At 45.7% G+C, this 20916-nt stretch overlaps 1 protein-coding gene across 10 annotated transcripts; it reads left to right on the top strand.

The window, feature by feature from the left end:
* The first annotated feature begins 333 nt into the window (after positions 1-333).
* On the top strand, positions 334-20342 carry GOLPH3L (golgi phosphoprotein 3 like). Of its 10 annotated transcripts, XM_083416946.1 has the most exons (6): positions 5899-6653; positions 8138-8199; positions 8713-8911; positions 17560-17691; positions 17808-17922; positions 19302-20342. In XM_083416946.1, exons 3-6 carry the CDS (start codon positions 8729-8731, stop codon positions 19727-19729), a joined length of 858 nt encoding a protein of 285 aa, XP_083273072.1. In that variant the 5' UTR covers positions 5899-6653; positions 8138-8199; positions 8713-8728; the 3' UTR covers positions 19730-20342. The 10 variants fall into 10 exon arrangements, with proteins under 10 accessions (XP_083273070.1, XP_083273067.1, XP_083273068.1 ...); XM_083416944.1 differs by lacking the exons at positions 5899-6653; positions 8138-8199 and adding an exon at positions 334-354; XM_083416941.1 differs by lacking the exons at positions 5899-6653; positions 8138-8199 and adding an exon at positions 1055-1167.
* Positions 20343-20916: the final 574 nt, after the last annotated feature.

Below are 20916 nucleotides of genomic sequence, written 5' to 3'. Positions count from 1 at the left end.
CGGCTCTCCCTTTTCCCCTCGGCTACTTCGTGAGGAGACGGGTGGCGGTGGGCGGGCAGGCAGCCCCTCTCTTGCGAGACTTCTGCCACGCTGCCAGGGGAAGCCAGAGGCGGCAGCGGAGGTGGCCTGAGGGAGGAGGAAGAGGAGGGGATGGGGAGTGACGGAGAAGGGTGGCACTTCAGCAGCCACAGCGCCGCCGCAAGCACCTCATGCCAGGCTCGCGGGTGGCAAGGGCGAGAATCTCCCTCCCTCCCTCTCTCGGACAGGGAAGGGCCGATGGAACTCCTTGCGCCAGGATGATGGCAGCCCCGACGTGCTGCTTAGCATCCCCTCCAACCAGTGCAGCATCTTAATGTAGTGATTTCCCTCTCTGAATCCCTTTCATAACTCCATTTTTATAAATCATTTGTCCATCCATACTTCAAATTTTTACTACAAGTTTTCTGTCCATCCTACCAATGTATGTAACTCTTGACAATAGCTTTTCAACTAAATTATAAACTTTCCCCATTCTTTATGAAAGAGGTCCTCTTCCTGGTTTCTAATTCTGCCTGGAAGCTTTGCCATCTCGACATTGTTCATCAGTTTTGTCTGCCCCTCTTCTTTGGTGGGGTTGTAGACCCTTAGGGTCATCTAGTCCAACCCCCTGCAAAACACAGTCAGTCGCAGCAAAAGCAGCCTGGCTCCATCAGTGCCGGATTTCTGTATAAGCTAAGCCAAAATCTCTTATTGTGGCTGCTGATCCCTTATTTTCGAGGCTGCTGGTCCCTTATTTTCAAATCTGTAAGTTGACAGCTATGCCACACACCATTCCCACACCTCATGCACAAGCTTGCAAGCATTTCCTCAACCTGAATGTGCACCTGTCCTCTTGATAATGCCCTTCGCTTGCCTGGAAGAAACTAGCCTCTGGTGCAAAGGTTTCAAAAATTAGCATTCATTACTCTGCCCAGTTTTGCCTCTGGCTCCATCCGCAAACACGTGGCCCCCAGAAGGTTGCTCAGACGAGAATGCGGCCCTCGGGCCCCACTTTCAAACTCTTCTTCCTGTTCATTCCCCCAGTGTTCAACCGCAGTTAATCCTTCCTCTAACTTCAGCCCATTATATGTCATTTTCTGCAGCAGCGGAAAACGAGATTTAGTCCTCATCTTTGTGACATCCTGTCTGGTAATCTGAAGCATCCTATTGCCAATTTATCCATGGACTCTGCGTCTTCTCTGGGATGAATGTTCCTTCCGCCTTTCCTCAGACTCCCTTGTCCCCTCACAGAGCTACCATTTCCAGAGTTCCCTGGGGAGAGGGACTGGTTGTTAAACCACTCTGTAAATTGTAGTTCTGTGAGGGGAATTGGGGTGGGGGTTTTCCTAACAACTCTCAGCACCCTTAATAAACTACAATTCCCAGGATTATTTGGCTGGTGAAAGCCACGACTTTTATAGATAGTGGCGCCCGCCCTGTGGAACGCCCTCCCATCAGATAGCAAAGAAATAAACAACTATCTGACATTTAGAAGACATCTGAAGGCAGCCCTGTTTAGGGAAGTTTTTTATGACCGATGTTTTAATGTATTTTTAATCTTCTGTTGGAAGAGTGGTTGGGGAAACCCAGCCAGATGGGCAGGATATAAAAAATTATTTTTATTATTTAGTATAATAGCGCTTTATATGTACAGCACAGCTGTGGTCAATTTGGAGGGCCCGCGCCATCTTTGGCATTTCCTCAGCCGCCACAAAATTATTATAATTGTTACCCGCCCTTCCCCAGCAAGTCCCAGGGCAGGTTGCGACAATTTAAAATTATGAAATTAAAAACAGTCCAGCCAAATTAAGGTCACAGGAATAGGGTGGCTCCTGAAAGACATGCGTCTCAAATGTGCCAACGGCCTTGGTAAAGATGGCTTCCAGCAGCGACCAAGAAGACAGTGAAGGAAGGGGTTGTCTATTAAGACCCTGAAAGCATTACATGAGGCCTTTCTTATTTTCCCGCCTTTTAAAAAATAAACCTTAGCAGGGTTACCGGCCGTTCCCTCTCCTCACAGTGACAAGCCCAGGCAGGCTGAAGGAAGGTGGCCAGTTCCCCTCTTTCTCTTTTATCAGGCCATAATGTGGCAAGAAGCCTATTTTGGTTTTAAGCGGTATATAAATTAATAAGCCATAAAACTGTCAAAGCCAAAGGGCTGCGCTGAGGCGCTGGCGTCTGACACACAGAAACAAAATGGCGAAGGGACAATGGCTCCCTGTCTCTTGACCTGAGCAAGCAGCTCCTGAGACTAGGGGCCATTCCTCTCAGGAATAGATTTCTTCTTCTTCTTTTGTAAAGATTATTTTATTTCATTTTATGACGTACATAAATTGGAGAGAATATTTCTAATAACAGATGTAAACCAAAGCAAAACCAGAGAACAGGGGTGTAGAAGAATTGCAGTCACGTATGGATTAAGTAACAAAGTCCAGGTCGTGAAAGGAAAGGAAAGGAAAATAACGGTCTTCGGATAAAGAAAGAAAGAAATATGGTTTTGCACTATTTGGCTGCCAAGTCTAGTTCCAGATTTGCCAGGCTTGTGTGACAATGGTTCTCTTGAAAATGATGGTTCTGCAGTATTAGTGCTAAAGGAACATCAAATTGTATAAAAAGTGCCTGGAGGCTCTAGTCCTTGTCAAAATCTCAACCGTTCATGAACTGTTTGAGGAATAAAGCATAAGGCGGGCGTCTCTGGATCATTAGACACCACACAATATCTTATTTATTTTATATATATATATATATATATATATATATATATATATCCTGCCTTTCCTCCAAGGAACTCAAAATGGCAGACATTTTGTCTCTCTCTCCCCTCTTTATCCTCCACAACAACCCTGTCAGCTAGTTATCTTTATGGCCAGGTGGGCATTTGAACCCAGATCTCCCAGGCCCTAGTCAAAAATGAAGGAAGGCTGCCCTGTTAGCATATCAAAAAGCAGTTTCAGAGGGACTGTCATGTCTGCTCCTCCTCAGACATGACAAGATAAATCCACAGGCTCTCAGGCCCAGCAGAAGTTCCTGAGGAGAAAAATTCAGCCACATTTCTGTATCCACTTACTGAGTGTTTTCTGTTATGGGTGACCTCAAAGTGACTTACATTTAGAACAAACAATTTCTATACAGTACTGCGTAAAAATAATAAAATGGGATTATTGCCTCTCAAAGAAGCTCATGTCAGTATAAACTAAAGAGCCACACCAGAAGGCTTTAAAATTCAAAAGGCTCTAATGGAGGAGAGGGAAAAGGAAGAGCAAATTACGGCCTGTTTGTGTGTGTGTGTATATATACATACATATACATACACACACACACACACACATACACACACACACCATATTTTTCCGTGTATACGATGCTCCCATGTATAAGACGCCCCCTATTTTTGGGGACTCCAAATTAAGAAAACACCCCCTCAGCACTACCCATGTATAAGACGAGCCCCAATTTTAAACCTAATTTTTTGGTTCAAAAACCCTGGTCTTATACTTAAAAAATACGATCTACACACACAAACAAAGAAAAAACAAAGTACAAGGCTCGCTAATTTGTCGTTTTAACTGCCGCTGTAATCTATGCCTTGTTAGATGGCTACTGTTTTATGCTTCAACACTTTCTGTTCTGAACTACTTTGGGCCTGACAGGCAATATAAAAACACCAAAATCCGTTTAAAAAAGAAAAGGAGACCCGAGTTCAAATCTCCATTCCAGCTAAGAAATCCACTGGTTGAGCTTGACCTCCCATTTTATTGCTACATTGCAGGGGCTGTTATGAGGGGAAAGGGGGATCCCTGAAGCAGCAGAGAGCCAGCGGGTTCTCCAAGAAGGGTGAACGGGCATGAGAATAGCAAACGAGGAGGCAAAAATATCAGGAAATCTTAATTTAACATATAATTGCGTTGTTCTTGTTTGCAGTCTTTTAAAGTGGGCACTGGAGAAGATGCTTCGCTAGGGACACAGCTGTCAGCCCAGAACAAGCATATTATCCTGGGGAAATGTATCCCTGCGGCTGAAAGTGGATCAGGATCCACTGCGAGATCTCATGGCCGCCCGCAGGTCGATCTGCAAGGGTCGCTGGCTGACCCCCAAATGGCTCAACAAAAGCTTTTTTAAAACGGGTGCTTTAAATTGTTCTGCCCCATGCGGAACCCTGAGTGGCGGCGAGAGGCAGGATATAAATTTTATTATCTTTTTTTTAAAAAAATAATATTTATTAGAAGTTTAATAACTACAGAAAAAAGGAAAAAAACAATAAAAAATTTAACAAACAATACATCGAAAAGAAAAACAAAAAATACATTAAAACAACAAGAAAGACAAAAACATTTAGAAACACATCCAATGTTTCCATATCTTTACCTTTCATTTACTTGTTTCATCGACCTCCTCACACCTCCCTTTTTTGTATTCTAGTTCAATTTAGCTATTTCAGCAAATCCGTTCCATCTTTCTCATTTTTTTGTTCTATAATTTATCTGAACACAATCTAGCTTTAAATTTTCCACTTTGGCCCATTAACAATCAGTTTTTACTTAATTCTTTGTAATATTTCTGCCAGAACCATATAACTTCATTCCAGCATTCTTCTAACATTCATTAATTTTGCAGTATTTCTGTAAATATACTTTGACTTTTTTCCAATCTTCTTCCACTGACTCTTCTCCCTGGTCTCGGATTCTGCCAGTCATTTCCACCAATTCCATGTAGTCCATCAGCTTCATCTGCCATTCTTCCCGAGTGGGTAGATCTTGTGTCTTCCTATAAATTTTATTATCAATGGAATAAATAAGGCAAGAAGGAAGAGACACCCACACTTGCCCCAATTAGGTGGCTTTAAAAAAAGCAGAGAAGCGGTTAAACTGGGATTGCGAGATCCATTCTCCCATTTTGCATCCCAGAAGTCGGAAGGGCACCCCAAAGGTCATCCAGTCCAACCCCGTACAATGCAGGAATCCTGGCTAAAATAATCCGACAGGTGGCTTTAGCTGCTGGATCTTGAGGTTCAGGTGGAAGCAAAAGGAGATCTGTTGAGCCCGAAAATCCGCCCTCTCCCGCCTTAACGCCTTCAGGGGTTTTGTTTTCAAAAGTTATGTGTCAATATAAACAGGGAAGGTTTATAAGGGAAGCATAAGCGGTAGCTGATTCGCCGGCATCGTCAGGTGGGCTGGGGATGTCCCCAAATTTGAAACCCCAAAACCAGCCCTTCATCAGTAGTGAAATTTTACTTTATTTTTTAAGGGCCAAAAGTCAGTGAGACATTGGTCCTGGGTCCAATCACTTCTCCGCATAGGGCTAGGAGAAAACCACTTCCTTAAACCCTGGAAATCTGCTGCCAGTCAGTGTAGACCATATGGAGCTAGACAGGCCAATGGTCTGACATGATACACGGCCTAGGACCCTTGTACCTACGGGACCGCCCCTCCTGGTATGCCCCACGGAGGACCTTAAGGTCCATAAATAGCATCACCCTAGAGGTCCCGGGCCCTAAGGAAGTCAGATTAGCCTCAACCAGAGCCAGGGCCTTTTCAGCACTGGCCCCAATCTGGTGGAACGCTCTGTCTCATGAGACCAGGGCCCTGCGGGATCTGATTTCTTTCCGCAGGGCCTGTAAGACAGAGTTGTTCCGCCTGGCCTTTGGCTTGGAATCAGTTTGATTCTCTCCCCCTCTTTCTTTTTCCTTTCTCCTCCTGTGAAGAAGCTGCATCCTAATGTTTTAATGTTGTATTTTAATCTTTTTAAATTGTATTTTAATCAACTTGTTTTTATTATTGGTTGTTAGCCGCCTTGAGCCTGGTCTTGGCTGGGGAGGGCGGGGTATAAATAAATTTTTTTTATTATTATTATACAAAAGGAAAACAGGGGCGGGGAGGGTAGAGAAAAAGTGGACGCAACATGAACTGGGCGCAGCCTGCAAAACCTTCCATCCCATGCAAACTTGATGAAGAAGGAAAAAGAGGGAAGGAGGGAGAAGCCCTGCTTTGCATTCGGGGAGAGGGATTTACTCCCGAGTAATCTGGCGCAGGACCTAGATGCAAACCCCCCCCCCCAAAAAAAATCTTGCAATCCCTAACCCGGCATGCAAACATCCGCGCAGGCGCCTTAACACCTTTGCTTGGACACACCTCCTTCTTTCCCGTGGTGCACACCAATGTTGTGCATGTGTGTGCAAAAAGACCATTGGTTCCTTGGCCTTGGAAAGCCAGCCGCGCTTTCCTCCTCTCCATTGGTTCTCTCTGCTGTCAATCCCACTAGCTCCTCCCATCCTTTTTTTACTTAATTAATCGTGCCCCCCTCTTTTTTTCCAAGTTTGTCTGTTGAAACAAAGAGAGGCGTAAAACCCGCCTTCCCAAGGAGCCTATTGGTGAATTCCTTTGCATCAAGTCTTTTCATTTGCCCTTTGCATACACACCAGGCTAGGTTTCCCAGGGAAACCAGGAAGCTGATGTGCTGGGGGTGTATATATTTTCCCCCCTCCTTTCCCTTTCTCCTCCTCCTTCCTTTTTGCCGATGAACCAGGAAGTAAAGTTTGCTCAGCTTAGGATTCCCCAGTTTTCCCATTAAGAAGCAAGCGAGCAACTTGAGCAATAGGTGGAGGAGGAGGAGGAGGGGAGAACAGGGCATTATTACAGGTGAGTCTGGGAAAGGACTTTCTAGGCGCGATTAAAGCCTTGGCACCCTTGGGTGCATAAAGGAACCCCCCCGCTTCGTTTTAATGTGTACATTTTAAGAGGTGGGCGAAGGCAGTGGGCTTGTGCCCCACATCTAGGAATTAAGAGGGGGAACTCTAATCCTGATTGTGGTGGTGCACTTGATAAATCTTGATTATGCTGCTGTGTTTGCTTCGTTGTTTAGGCTACAAGCCGCTTTGAGTTTAATCTTAACACCCTATTTTAAAGTGGGCATAAAATGTAATCTTATAGCTGCGTCTCTTCTTAAAATGACTTGTTTGCAACGTGTTCGAGAGAGAGGCGGCTGCTTACGGTTCCAGTTGCTTCCTTGCTTCTTCGGTCCCATGCTTCCGTTCCTTTTAAATCATTATTTAGTTAAGTATTGGTTCTCATAAATGGTTCTCATAAATTGGTTCTCATAAAATTATTTAGTTAAGTATTGGTTCTCATAAATGCATACTGAAATATAACTAGACAGCTAAATATAATCTGTACCTGTTTAGCTGCAGTTTGAAACAGTAGAGGTTTCAGTCCTAGATTAGGGCCTAGGGGAAGTCCCTAGCACACAGCAGTGAAGCTCCCTGGGCAATCCTGGGCAAAGTTGCCACCTCTCAGTGTGGCCTACTTCACAGGGTTGTTGTCACAATAACACAAAGAGTGGGGAGAGCCTTGTAGGCCAGCTTGAGCATTTTGAAGGGAAAGGTAATACCTCAATGCAGTAAAACTGAGTAATTTTTTTAGCATTATTCCAGCAGGGTTTTTGATTGGATTTTGATTTTGTGATTAAGTGGTATGCAAATTTTTGCAATAAGTGACGTGTTAAAAGTGTGAAGTTACACATGCACCACTCAGTTTAATTTGTGGGTCAGAAAAGGCTACATTTCTTTAGCTGCCTCGTGTCTGTGCCAAGCAGAAGCAGTGGTTTTATGGGGAAATGAAAAGACAAAACAGGCATGTGTGCAACCTTATGCTATATCTATGTTTACTCAGCAGTAGACGTCAGTATATACTTCTCCCAGAAAGTTTGCAACACTAACCCAACTTACCTGAGAATAAGGCCCCTTCAGTTCAGTAGATGTTCTGAATAGGCACGGTTGTTCATTTATTTTATTTATTAATTGCATTTATGTCCCACCTTATTCTTCCAAGGGGCTCAAGGCTCCTCCCCCCACCCCCATGAATCCCCATAACAACCCTTTGAGGCAGGTTAGGCTGAGAAACAGTACCTGTCCCCCAAGGTCACACGTAGCTTCATGGCCGAGTGGAGATTTGAACCCTGGTCTCTCCCAGGCCCTAGCCCAAGACTCTAACCGCTACACCACACTGGCTCGGTTAGGAGGGCATCTTCGGCGTTTGTAAAATTGCTGCTTTAGATTATTTTTATTTTATATTGCCTGTCTCGAAAGACTTAATAATTGCATATCCTTATGTTATCTTTGCTGCAGACAGTTAGGAATGCTGAAAAACGAGGGGTTTGCCTGAGGATGTTTTGCAAGACGGTGGTTTAGTATGAACGCTATTCCTGTGTCTGTTACTTGCTTTCAGTAGCTTTTGATATTGAATTTTAAATTTAGCTCATTTTAGCACAGACTGGCCACGGCTCTCCAAGGTTGTGGACACTGTCAGCTGTACTTTTCCACTGGTTGAACCTGGGACCTTCTGCACACAAGTCAAATCTTCTGGATTTGAGCTGCAGCCCTTCCCCTAACCATGCAGTGAGATCCCAGCCCTCCTTGTTCTGAATACCTAAATACATAGGAATCTTTCTTATACCGAGTCAGACAATCAGTCCATCCAGCTCATTCTTGTCTACACTGACTGGCAGCGTGGGGTTTCAGAGAGAGAGTGTTTTCCAGCCCTACCTGGAGATGTTGGAGACTGAACCTGGGCTTTTCTGTTGGCAGAGCAGTTCCTCTGACCCCAAACTACGGCCCTTCCCCTAGAAACTGGGAGCATCGCAAAGAACTATTTGCAGGAGATACATATATATCTTTCCCCCCTCTTCTCTCTCTGTTCCTAGGCACGACAGAGAGACCATGACGACGTTAATTCACCGGGGGCGGCGTGCAGATGTCGGGCGAAACGTTGACAAGCGGCTGGAGGGTGAGGAGGACTCCATACCAGACAAGACTTTGGGCGAGGAAGACTCCGGAGACTGCAAAGACATCCGCCTCACCCTCATGGAGGAGGTGCTGCTCCTCGGCTTGAAGGATAAAGAGGTACAAAAGCCTTGTTGATGCATTGATTAACCGCCCTTCAGCAGCAGCTCCCAAGGAGGGGTACAACAATTTAAAATTCAGAATTAAAAACAGAGCAGATTGCAGTTGCAGGCCAGGCACATCTCAGGCATCAAAGGCCAGGGTAAAGAGCTGCATCTTTGGCATTTGTCGAAAGCTGCATCACGAAGATGCCAGGTGCACCCTGTTTTACCCTCGCAATCACCCTGCAAGGAAGGCCAGGTCGCAAGACAGTCAGCAGCCCAGGGTCGCCCAGTGAGCCTTCTGGCTGAGTCAGAATTTGAACCCTGATCTCCCAGGTCCTAGTCAAGCACACCTAACTGCTATTGACTGGCAGAAGGTAGCTCAGTGACTCCTTAACTGCACAGTCAGCTGGGGATCTAGAGGAGAAGAAATCTGAGATTCCCTGGGGAAAACAAGCCAGCATGTATGTCCTGAGAAGGTTTTTATTACTATTTATCTTATTTGTGAGATTTCTTACCCACCCATTCACCATAAGGTCCCAGAGTGGTTTACAGCAATATGGTGTGCAGTTATAAAGGCAAATAAAACCACACTATTCAAAACGGGACAGAAGAAATTAAGCAAGGCAGCTTGCCTGTCAAAGGTCAGGGTGGAGAGTTGTGTCTTCAGTATGCACCGCTTTCTCCTCTGCGTGATATTCTTTATGGGGGAAGGGTTGCAGTTTAGTGGTACAGCTTCTGCTTGCATGTGAAAGGTCCCTTCCATCGCTGGCATCTTCAGGGAGGGCTGGGAGAGACTTCCTTTCCGAAACCTTGGAGAACTGCTGCCAGTCAGTGTAGACAATGCTGAGGTAGGCAAACCAATAGCCTGACCCTGGATAAGGCAGCTCCTTTTTAAAATTAGCCCTTTCTTCAGAACCATGAGGACCAGAACCTTACTGTTCAGGGCAGTGGTAGAGGATCTGCTTTGAAGGCAACGTATCTGTTTCGCTCACAGAAGGATCCAGGTCCAATCCTGGCTAAACAGACCAGCGGCCTGACTTGGTATAAGGCAGTTTTTTATTTATTACATTTATATCCGACTTTTCCTTAGGTTAGCTCCCTCCTGTTTTTACCCGCACTGCACCCTATGAGGTAGGTTAGGATGAGAGATGCTGATGGGCCCTGTGCTGAGTGTAGTGTTAGAATCTGCATCTTCCCAGTTCTAGTCTGATACTCTGACCACTACACTGCACTGCCGTAGTGGTTAAGATAAGCCAGAGACGTGTGGGCAGTTCTTGTATGAAATTTGAGGAGCCAGAGCGAAGACAGTGGAGGTGTGTGGCGAGAGCCAGATTGCCAGTATTTACCAGTGGTGGGATTCAGTTTATCTGAGCCTGTCTCTTATTGTGAACTGAAAAGGCTGGGCATAATAAGTGTCTGTATCCACGTTGGCAAACATTTTGCCAGATTCTCTCCCCTTGTTCTGGCCCAGAATGTTGGATATCCTTATATCCCCTGCTCCATTATATCCCACCAGAAAAAGAGAGTTTCTTGATAGTCTTTAATGGCTCCTCGTTTATTATGGCATAAGATTTTGTGAGGTGCATGAAGTTAGCAAAATATATGTGCAGTGTGTGTGAAAAGGGCATAAAATGTGATCCGTTCAATCTGAAAAGTTTACATATCTATAGGGTAAGCATAGTGGCCATCGATTCCAGTAGTTATTGGTGATAGAACAGAATCTCTTCATATTTATGTATTTGTGGTTGTTGATTTTAAAATAAATATCCTGTGTTATCTTGCCAAAACGACAATCTTGGGCAGCTGTCAAAATACAAGTGAAATAAATAACATTGTAAAGCAGAAATTCAAAATGGTCACTAATAAAACTCCAGAAGGTTGCCAAACAGCCCAAGGAGACACCAGCTCCGCTCAATTAATTTCCGTTGCAAGTCAGAGAAGCTTGGTTTCAGCAGTGTCCGTAAACTAATCAAATCAAGCTTGTGGACAGATTCTAGTTCTGACAACATAGCTGTGATTTGTGCATTACAAGGGATTGGAATAGATGAGCTTTGGGATCCCTTCCAGCTCTGCCATTCTATGACTCTTTGATTTTTCGCAAAGGTTATCACTGACTTTGCCAGGACTCTTTACTTTCTTTCTTTCTTTTAGCAGAAATTTATTAGAGGGCAGTGTCCATGATGGAGTAGGAGGTAAAGGTAAAGGTACCCCTGCCCGTACGGGCCAGTCTTGACAGACTCTAGGGTTGTGCGCCCATCTCACTCAAAGAGGCCGGGGGCCAGCGCTGTCCGGAGACACTTCCGGGTCACGTGGCCAGCGTGACATCGCTGCTCTGGCGAGCCAGAGCCGCACACGGAAACGCCGTTTACCTTCCCGCTAGTAAGCGGTCCCTATTTATCTACTTGCACCCAGGGGTGCTTTCGAACTGCTAGGTTGGCAGGCGCTGGGACCGTACAGCGGGAGCGCACCCCGCCGCGGGGATTTGAACCGCCGACCTTTCGATCAGCAAGCCCTAGGCACTGAGGCTTTAACCCACAGCGCCACCCGCTGTCCCCCTGACTTTGCCAGGACTCTTTACTTTCTTTCTTTCTTTTAGCAGAAATTTATTAGAGGGCAGTGTCCATGATGGAGTAGGAGGAGTGCATTTTAAAACCAGTTCCAGACTGATCCAACTGGTATCTTTACCATTTATACATTGGTTTCAGTTCTCTTCCTTTTTTGCAGAAAATCCTCTGTCCAAAGGTGTGTCAGACCTGCACCTGGGCAGTCCTTGGTTAGTAATTACTGAGGTAAACCGGTTTGGAATTGCTCATTTGCATAGCTTTCTACAGGTACTTGTCGAAGCTTTTGCCACTGATCAGGTCTAGTGACATACACCTCCCACCTCAAAAGAGGCTGGAAGTTGCGAGTCATATCACAGGATCGCTGCTGCCCAGGACTACTCTTCAGAACTGCTAGACCATTGGAGCTCTTGTCACGCAGTTGCCAACCTTCTGTTATATTGTACTGAGACATTTGCAGCGAGCGAGAGAGAACGTTTGTCTTGACTGAGTCCACAATAAATAGAAGCCGGTTTGGCGAGAAACCAGTAAATGTTAGGTTTTTAGAGCCTGCCAGAATCTTAAAAAAGCCCTGCAGCTGGATGAGGCCAGAGGGGGCCCATCTAGTCCAGCATCCTGATCTCACAGCAGCCAAAACCGCAAAGAACCTAGGAATCTAGATAGACTGCACTTGGACCTGGAGGTTCCATAAGCACACTGAAAGAGACCTGCTGAATCCGGTCAATGCCCCATCTAGCCCAGCATCCTGTTCTACAGAGAAGCCAGCAAGCAGGACCTGAGTGCAACAGCAACTCTTTCCACTTGTGTTTTCCTGTGGAACACCCTCCCATCAGATGTCAAAAAAATGAACAACTATATGACATTTAGAAGACATCTGACAGCAGTCCTGTTTAGGGAAGTTTTTAATGCCTGATGTTTTAATGTATTTTTAATCTTTTGTTGGAAGCTGCCCAGAGTGGCTGGGGAAACCCAGCCAGATGGGCGGGATAGAAATAATAAATTATTATTATTTCCCAGCAACTGGTGTTCAGAAGCCTGCTGCCTCCAACCCTGGCTCAGAGCAAAGCCAGTGTGGCCAGAAACCTGCTGATAGCCTTCTCCTCCAGGAATCTCTTTATTCCTCTTTTAAAGCCATCCAGGTTGGTGGCTGTCACTGCTACTTGTGACACCATGTAGACCTTGCTGGTTCGTGCCTTGGCTGCACACGATTTGACTTCCCCTCCCTTGTCCTGCTTAGAAGGATGGTCACATTGTTCTGATTTTTTTTTTAAAGATGCATCCCTGTCTTTGGAGTCTTGGCGTGCAGACATAGGGTACAATATAAGCACTGCCAGGAGAAGGGGGAGGGAATAAGCTCTGTCAGGGAGAGCTGCATTTGCTTGCTAGTCCATCCGGACATCACTAGCCTAGATTACAATATTATCCTGATCCATACTGTAAGTGACTCCTTGTCCTTTAGGCAACCCTTTTAAATGAAGTTGTGGCGTCAGGACTCCAGCTGCACCTGTCTTGTGACTCTTTCCCCCCAGGGCATGAATTGTAGGAACTGATTTGCATGCTCATGCTGCATTTATATCGTAGGTGGTTGACTTCTGCTGTGGGGAAGGGCCATAGTTTAGTGGCAGAGGATCTGCCTTCAAGCAGAAGGTCCCAGGCGGCATTTCCAGGTAGGGCTGGGAGGGACTCCTGCCAGAAATCCTGGAGGGCTGTTTTACTCGGTGTAGAAATATTTAGCTGGATGGACCAACAGTCTGACTCAGAGTAAGGCAGCTTCCTCTGTTCCTAGGAGCTGGCCCAGGTTGTCTTACAACAGCATATTTAACAGCATCAAACCCCCACTACTTTTTTGCAATGGTGCAGGGACAGTAGCCCAGGGCACCCATCACACTTAAGCATAGTTAGCATTAGCCACAGTTGGATGTCTTTTAATCTTGGTTAATCCAGACATGGAGCCAGGGGAGCTGACACAACCGTGGCTTGTTTAGTACAAATTAATTCCTAACCTGGTTTGCAAGTTTGCTCCAGGCCCATTTCACCAGCTGGTTTGTGGCCAGTCCTTAATTCTCAGTGTAGGTATATTAACACAACATTTCACCATGGTTAGTGAAACAAACCATAGTTTTAAGTGTTAATGGTCTGATTTCTCACAAAGCACTGAGCTTAAACTATGGCTTAGCAAGGGTGCATAGGAAGACATTTGTGGCAAATAGGCTTCCTACCCACCCCTGTTACTGCCACGCCACCAGGAAGCAAAGCAACTGAATTCATGTTCCCGGCTAAATCCCAAATGCTTGAGGGAGTGTAAACGTCTTTATTGTCCTCTCAAACAGGTTCAAGGAGGAACACAGATAGTTTTGTGGCTGCAGCCAAAAGGGCTTTGGGTGATCTCCAAAGCTGCCTCCTTAGATTTGACAGGCACCCTCCTTGCTGAACTTCAGGCATGAACAAAAACTTCCTTATTGCAGCAGGCATCTTGAAGTTTTGTAGCTTTTAGGATGAGTTTTAATTGTTCTTATTCTCTTTATTATCTATCTACACTGCTTAGAGATTCTTAATGTTAAGTTGTATATAAATATCTGAAATACAGTGGTACCTCAGGTTACATACATTTCAGGTTACATATGCTTCAGGTTACGGACTCCGCTAACCCAGAAATAGTACCTCGGGTTAAGAACTTTGCTTCAGGATGAGAACAGAAATTGTTATCTGGTGCTGCAGCTGCAGCAGGAGGCCCCATTAGCTAAAGTGGTGCTTCAGGTTAAGAACAGTTTCAGGTTAAGAACGGACCTCCGGAATGAATTAAGTACTTAACCCGAGGTACCACTGTAAATACATAAACTAAGTTGTACGCTAGGTGGACCCTGAGTGTGGCTGACATCATAGTAGAAGTTTTATCTTCCTTCTAGGGTCACAGAGCAGTGTTTACCCCCTTTCCTATACTTTCAGCAACCCTTTGAGGTAGACCGGGCACCAAGATAGAGGATTAAGGCAAGATGTGCTTATTCACTGCACCTGCACGAGCTGTGGGACAACTGAAATGTGTTGTGCCAGGGTCCGCCAATGCTGTTGCTGAGCCACACCCCCCTTCGGCTGCATCAGCCAGGGATGATGGGAGTTGTAGTCCAGTATCACCTAGAGGGCCCCTTGTTGGCCACCCCCATGTTAAGCAATCATTGTTCCATTTTGACTGGGCTGCAGACACGCATTCATTTAAAGTGCATGACTTCCCCCAAAGAAACCTGGAAACTGTGGTTTGTTAATGATGATGGGAATTGTAGCTCAGTCAGGGGTAAACTACTGTACCCCTAATTCTTTTGGGGGGGGCAGAGCCATATGGGGGCTACACAGCCTAAATGTGATTCACTTTGGAGCTGAAGCTGGAGAGAGAAGTGGAGCTCAGGCACTCCCAGAAGAGCTGGAGCGATTTGGAAGTCGCACTTCTGCATTTGAATTGAAGCCCTGGTCTGGCCGGAATTCTTGATCCGTGTTTGTTTTTCCCGTCCAGTGGTTTGACTCAGACTGGTTCTTCAACTTCATATCCTTTGCTGGGGCGAGGCATCATTCTGGGAGTTTAACTTACTGACTTTACATCTAAGAGTTGAAGCACCAGTACCAGTGTGGCTGGGTGCCTTTTTTTTAAAAAAAGACTTTGGAATTATCCTTTGTCCACTCTGTTTGCTGTCAGAGTCTGTGGTCCTTAGCATGCATACTTGTAGGTACACTCCAATAAAATTAACAGGTTTTATGGCCAAAGTAAAATAGATTTGGGTAGAGTGCAATTTCATTTCTGTGCTTTTCAGGCCTATTCTGAACTGGTCTGGTGCAAGAATGCAGGTTGTAAAGTTGTAATTTGAACTATCATTCTTGAAATTTAGAATGCCAGTGTCAGAATTAATATCTCAAATTCCAAAGCCTTTTTTTAAGGGTTTTGATTTCCACAATAAATCTTTAATTGAGGCATATCTTTCAGGTCTTTAGTAACATGATATTGAGTTTTTTGTGGTGTTGCCCAACCACAGAGTAGAACCATTCAAATTAATGGACATGACTAGCTTGCTTCATTGATTTCACTGGGTTTTTTCTGAATAGTTGGATGCAGCCTATCATAAAGAGTCCAGGACAGCCAGCAGCATCTAAAAATGCAAAAATTTTTAAAAAATAAAGTCATAATATAAAATACATCGGTGAGACAATTATATCCATAGTGCCACTTTTACTATGCCCCCAAACAGCTGCAAAAATAAATAGGTCTTGAGGGGACAGCTGAATCTGTACCGAGACATGTATGGGTGGCATTTGCCTAGTTTTGTTACTAGAAATCTGAATGTTAGCTTTAGAATTGAGGCACCAAGTTCCATTCAAAAAAACCACATCCAGCGTGACTCCTTGGCAATGAGGACTAGAAACTTGCTCTGACCCCAGAATGGAAGCTGAGCCTGTCACCGTCAAAAATTCTGCACTGACATTGAACATATACAGCCTCCCTCTCTGAAAAGACACTCAAAGAGGTTTCTTTTGATACCTTGAACTGTTAAAATCCAGCCTAACCCGCAGCCACTGATGTCACAGAATTTGTTTGCATAAGAAATAAAACTTCTGAACTTCAGGCTGCTGTCTGTATCCTTGTGAAACGTCAAGAAAGGTCATGGGTGGAAAAGAGACTTTCTTTGGTCTTTCCAATTAGACTCTTATCCAGCATGTTCTGCTATGAGGAAGTGGAGGGTTGTTTTTTTAAAGGTAAATAAAGGCCTGATTCTAGCTGTTAAATGGTTGTGAAGGCAGGGTGTCTTGCGTAAGCTTAACCATATTGGAGTGAATAGGCTTTTAAAATGCCACACTTTTTTTTTTTTTTGCTTTTTGCCTAGGCTGAAACAAGTGGTGTAGCTGTTGAAATAATGGGCTGGGTGTTTGCACAGGAAGCGCCGCCTTCCATCTGGCAGGCTGCAATTCCTTTTGGCTCAGCACTTCCTCTCCTTTTTCTATAAAGGAAGACTTGAGTTGTTCTTCAACTTGGAACAACTTCATCAAAAGTTAATCCCTAACTGGTAGAAGTTTGGATTGGAGCTGTGTGTGTGTGTGTGTCTGTGTGTGTGTGTGGAAGTCCTCCCTTCTCCCAGCCCACACCTGGATGATCAAAAGACTTTTTAGCTTAGAAAGAGGTGGCGTGATAGAAGCGTATAAAATTATACATGGAATTTCCCCCCTCCCTCTCTTGTAACACTAAGAAGTCAAGGAAATCCAATGAAGCTGTATGTTGGAGGATTCAGGGCAGATTAACGGAAGGACTTCTTCACACAGTGCATCGTTAAACCATGGAACTCACTTATACAGGAAGCTGTGACAACCACCAACTTAGATGGCTTTAAAAAAGGATTAGAATTCAGCGTTTCTCAACCTGTGGGTCCCCAGATGTTGTTGAGCTACAACTCCCATCACCCCTAGCTAGCAAGGCCAGAGCTCAGGGATGATGGGAGTTGTAGTCCAACAACATCTGGGAACCCACAGGTTGAAAACCGCTGGATTAGATAGATTCCTGGAGGAGAACAAGGCTTTCAGTGGCTTCACAAGGCTCCACAGTGACTGTACTCTCCCTCCAGTGCTGGAGGCAGTGATGCTTCCTGAAAACCAGTTGCTGGAAGCCGTAGGAGGGGAGACAGTGCTCCTGCGCTCGGGTCTTGCTTGCTGGTTTCCCTTTGGGACATCTGGTTGGCCACTGTGAGAACAGGAGGCTGGACTAGATGGGCCCTTGGCCAGATCAAGCACACTCTTCTTATACTCTTGGAATACTCTTTGAAATAGACCTAAGTTAGCTATATCTGATGCTTTTTGGTGGGTCTGCTCTGTTTAACTTTGGATACAGCCCAAAACTTTTATCCCATCTCTTTCGTGAAAGAGACAAAACAGCAGCATAAAACAAGCATCACCAGCGCCACCCTTCCAAAAAAAAAACTCCACTCAAATTACTTAATGACAGCCTTGACTAATAATCCTGTCTTTGGTCACCTCTAAAGTCTGTGACTTGCACCAAACCACAAGCTCTTTATGGCCCGACATTGCAGTTTCTTCCTGGGTCTTTGCTGATGTCCATTCCTGATCTCCTCAGGGCTACACGTCCTTCTGGAACGACTGCATCTCCTCCGGCCTCCGGGGCGGCATCCTCATTGAGCTGGCAATGAGGGGAAGGATACAGCTGGAGCCACAGACTATGAGGAAAAAACGACTGCTGGACCGGAAGGTGAGAGGGTTTTTCTGTTCCCTGGCCTCCCTGAGGCTGTTTGTTAGAGCCTCTTTCAATGCGCCTTTGGGAGCCTGGCAGAAGTCTTTGTCTCTCGCTTTCTTTCTGCCTTCTAGGTCCTCCTAAAGTCAGATGCCCCGACGGGAGACGTCCTCCTAGACGAGACGCTGCGGCACCTCAAAGCCACCGAACCTGCCGAGACAGTGCAGACGTGGATTGAGTTGCTGACAGGTGAGGGCGGGAGTGTTTCTGAGCACTGCAGGGCTGCTAAGCCTTTGGGGCATCCACAGATTCCTTCTCATTTTAAGAACTTACGTGCCTCTTATAACAGAATCTCTAAGCGGTTGACATTGTATATATCAGTAAAATCACAAAAAGTCAGTACATGATACCTGGGTAAATAGGAATCCAGTAAAACATTAAGCAAAATATTAGGAACACTGAAATTATGCCGGTGGGCTGCTACAGTGCTCTGAAGAAAAAAGCATAGTGACCTGTGTTCAAACCCTAAACTGTGGTTAATCCCTTAAGTATTACCTTTTGAAACAAGCCAGCTTCACAACCCATCGTCTTCTTCCCCCTTCCTCCAATATCGTGGAGGTGGAGAACCTTTTTTTGCAGGCTGAGAGCCACCTTCCCTGTAGGCTGCCTTCCAAGGTCCAGGTGCAAATAGTGAAATGTAAAAGTGGATGGTACTGTGGGCTACTCTTCCTTGAGGTGAGCAAGAGATCCTGTCACAGTTCAAGGACACATCCCAAGCAAAGGCACTCGAGGAGGATGTGAAGCAAGGGCAGTGACGGGTTTGGTCTGGGGAGATAGTCCCAAGGGCTGGAATACAGAAGCCTCAGGGGCCACAGTCAGCCCCCAGACAAGTTCCTCCACCACCACCGCTGCTGCTGCCAAAACTGGATGGGCATAAGGTGTTTGTGCAGAATTCTGTAGCTAAAAGTACAACCACCTCTCAACCAAGTTTGTATTATAGGTCATCTTTTGTAGATTATTGTAATATGAACCTGAGCAAATCATAGGTTGAAAGACATTCCCATACCTATAATAATAATAATAAATAATAATAATAACATTTATTTATACCCCACCCTCCCTGGCCAGAGCCGGGCTCAGGGCGGCTAACACCAATAAAATCACAGTAAAAACATAATTGGGGGGGGGACAAAAACAAAACAATTTAAAATACAGGTTAAAAAACAATTTAAAATGCAGCCTCATTTTAAAAGTAGCTGATAGATCAAGACCATAAGGGGAGGGAAACATAAGGGTCAGACTGAGTCCAAACCAAAGGCCATGTAAATCCCTAAAATTAAATAAATGAATTTGTTTGTTTTAAAAAACAACAATCTGTAGCTAGAGTGAGCTAAAACAGTAAGGACTAGAATCTTTTTTTATTTTTAAGGTAACATGTAGCACAGTAACCAAGCATCTGCTTTGCGCACAGAAGGGCCCAGCTCAACCTCTGGCTTCTCTTGGTGCAGCTGGGAGACACTTCCTCTCGAAACCTAGCAGGCCACTGCCAGCCAGAGTAGACCGCACCGAGCTAGATGGGCCCTCAAGGTCCTGACCTTGTTGCTGACACTCTTCCTCGCCTCCCGCAGGTGAGACCTGGAACCCCTTCAAGCTGCAGTACCAGCTCCGCAACGTCCGGGAGCGCATCGCCAAGAACCTAGTGGAGAAGGGGATCCTGACGACCGAGAAGCAGAACTTCCTCCTCTTCGACATGACCACCCACCCGGTCACCAACACCACGGAGAAGCAGCGCTTGGTGAAGAAGCTGCAAGAGAGCGTCCTGGACCGGTGGGTCAATGACCCCCACCGCATGGACAGGCGGACCTTAGCCCTGCTGGTCCTGGCCCACGCCTCTGACGTGCTGGAGAACGTCTTCACCAGCCTGGTCGACGAGAAATACGACGTGGCCATGAACCGGTCCAAGGACCTCATGGACAGAGACCCTGAGGCGGAAGCGGCCAAGGCAGGGGGCTCAGAGATGATCTGGGCTGTGTTGGCAGCCTTCAACAAGTCCTAAAGGCCTCCCGAGTCGGGCGAGGCTGTTCTGAGTGGGTTTGGCCCTCGTTTCCTCTTTAGGACTGAACCTTTTCCGTTCTGTGGAATCTTCCCATGCTCCTTAGCGGTGGGCATTGGTGACTTGCCGCGCCCGTAGCCGCCACCACAGATGTTGGGCATGGCAGGCGACATTCTGTTACAGGAACGCCTATATCTTCACCACCATCTCCTCTTCCTCGGATTCGGGGACTTGTTAGGTTGCAAGAACGAGCAAAGAAGTTTGTGCGCCGTTTTCTCCTCCCCCCTGGGAACACCCCTCCGTTCCGTTGTCCCCCCCCCAGTTTAAAATGAAGGTCTGTGTCTGCTAGAAGTGGAGTGAGCCGCCTCTCTCATTTATTTCAAACTCTTTTCTCCCTCCCCCCCCCCCCACTGTTTTAGGGAGGAACAAATTACAATGTGCATTTGGGATTTTTGTTTTGTTTTGTTCCGTTTTTTTTCTCTGTGTGTTAAATCTTACAATCCCAACCTCTGTTTTGCCCTGTCTCGTTTTTTCGACCCAGTTTTCCCCTTGTGCTGTTTATTCCTTGTGTTCTGCTGAAAAAAAAACAACCATTACAGCACAAATCTCTATGCAATCTCTTGTGTGTTATTTTTTCCCCACGCTTTTGATTCTCAGGGTTCCACTTCCTTCCCAGTGGCAATTTGTTTATAAAGTAGGCAGAGAGTGCCCATAAACTGGTGATGTTTGTGTGTTCTGGGCTAATGAAAAGCCAAGTGTTGGATCAAGACTTAGTTGCATTGATTGAAATCAATGAAATTTTAATTTAAAGTCATAAAAACATCAGAAGAGCTCTGCTGGATCAGGCCAGTGGCTCATCTGTTCCGGCATCCTGTTCTCACAGTGGCTGACCAGGTGCCCCAATGGGACACCCAGTAGCAGGATCCAAGTACAAGAGCGCTCTTTCCTCCTGCGGTTGCCAGCAGTTGGCATTCAGAAGCATTGCTGCCTCTTGGTTGCGTTAAAATCATTACAGTGGTGCCTCGCAAGACGAAAAGAATCCGTTCCGCGAGTCTCTTCGTCTAGCGGTTTTTTCGTCTTGCGAAGCAATCCTATTAGCGGTTTAGCGGCTATTAGCGGCTATTAAAAGCTTAAGGGATTAGCGGATTAGCTGCTAAAAGGCTATTAGCAGCTTAGCGCCTTAGAAAAAG

Source organism: Podarcis tiliguerta, assembly GCF_965153285.1.
Source record: "Podarcis tiliguerta genome assembly, chromosome: 16".
In the NCBI taxonomy this organism is placed as follows: domain Eukaryota; kingdom Metazoa; phylum Chordata; class Lepidosauria; order Squamata; family Lacertidae; genus Podarcis; species Podarcis tiliguerta.
This window is presented reverse-complemented; position numbering and strand designations above follow the sequence as displayed.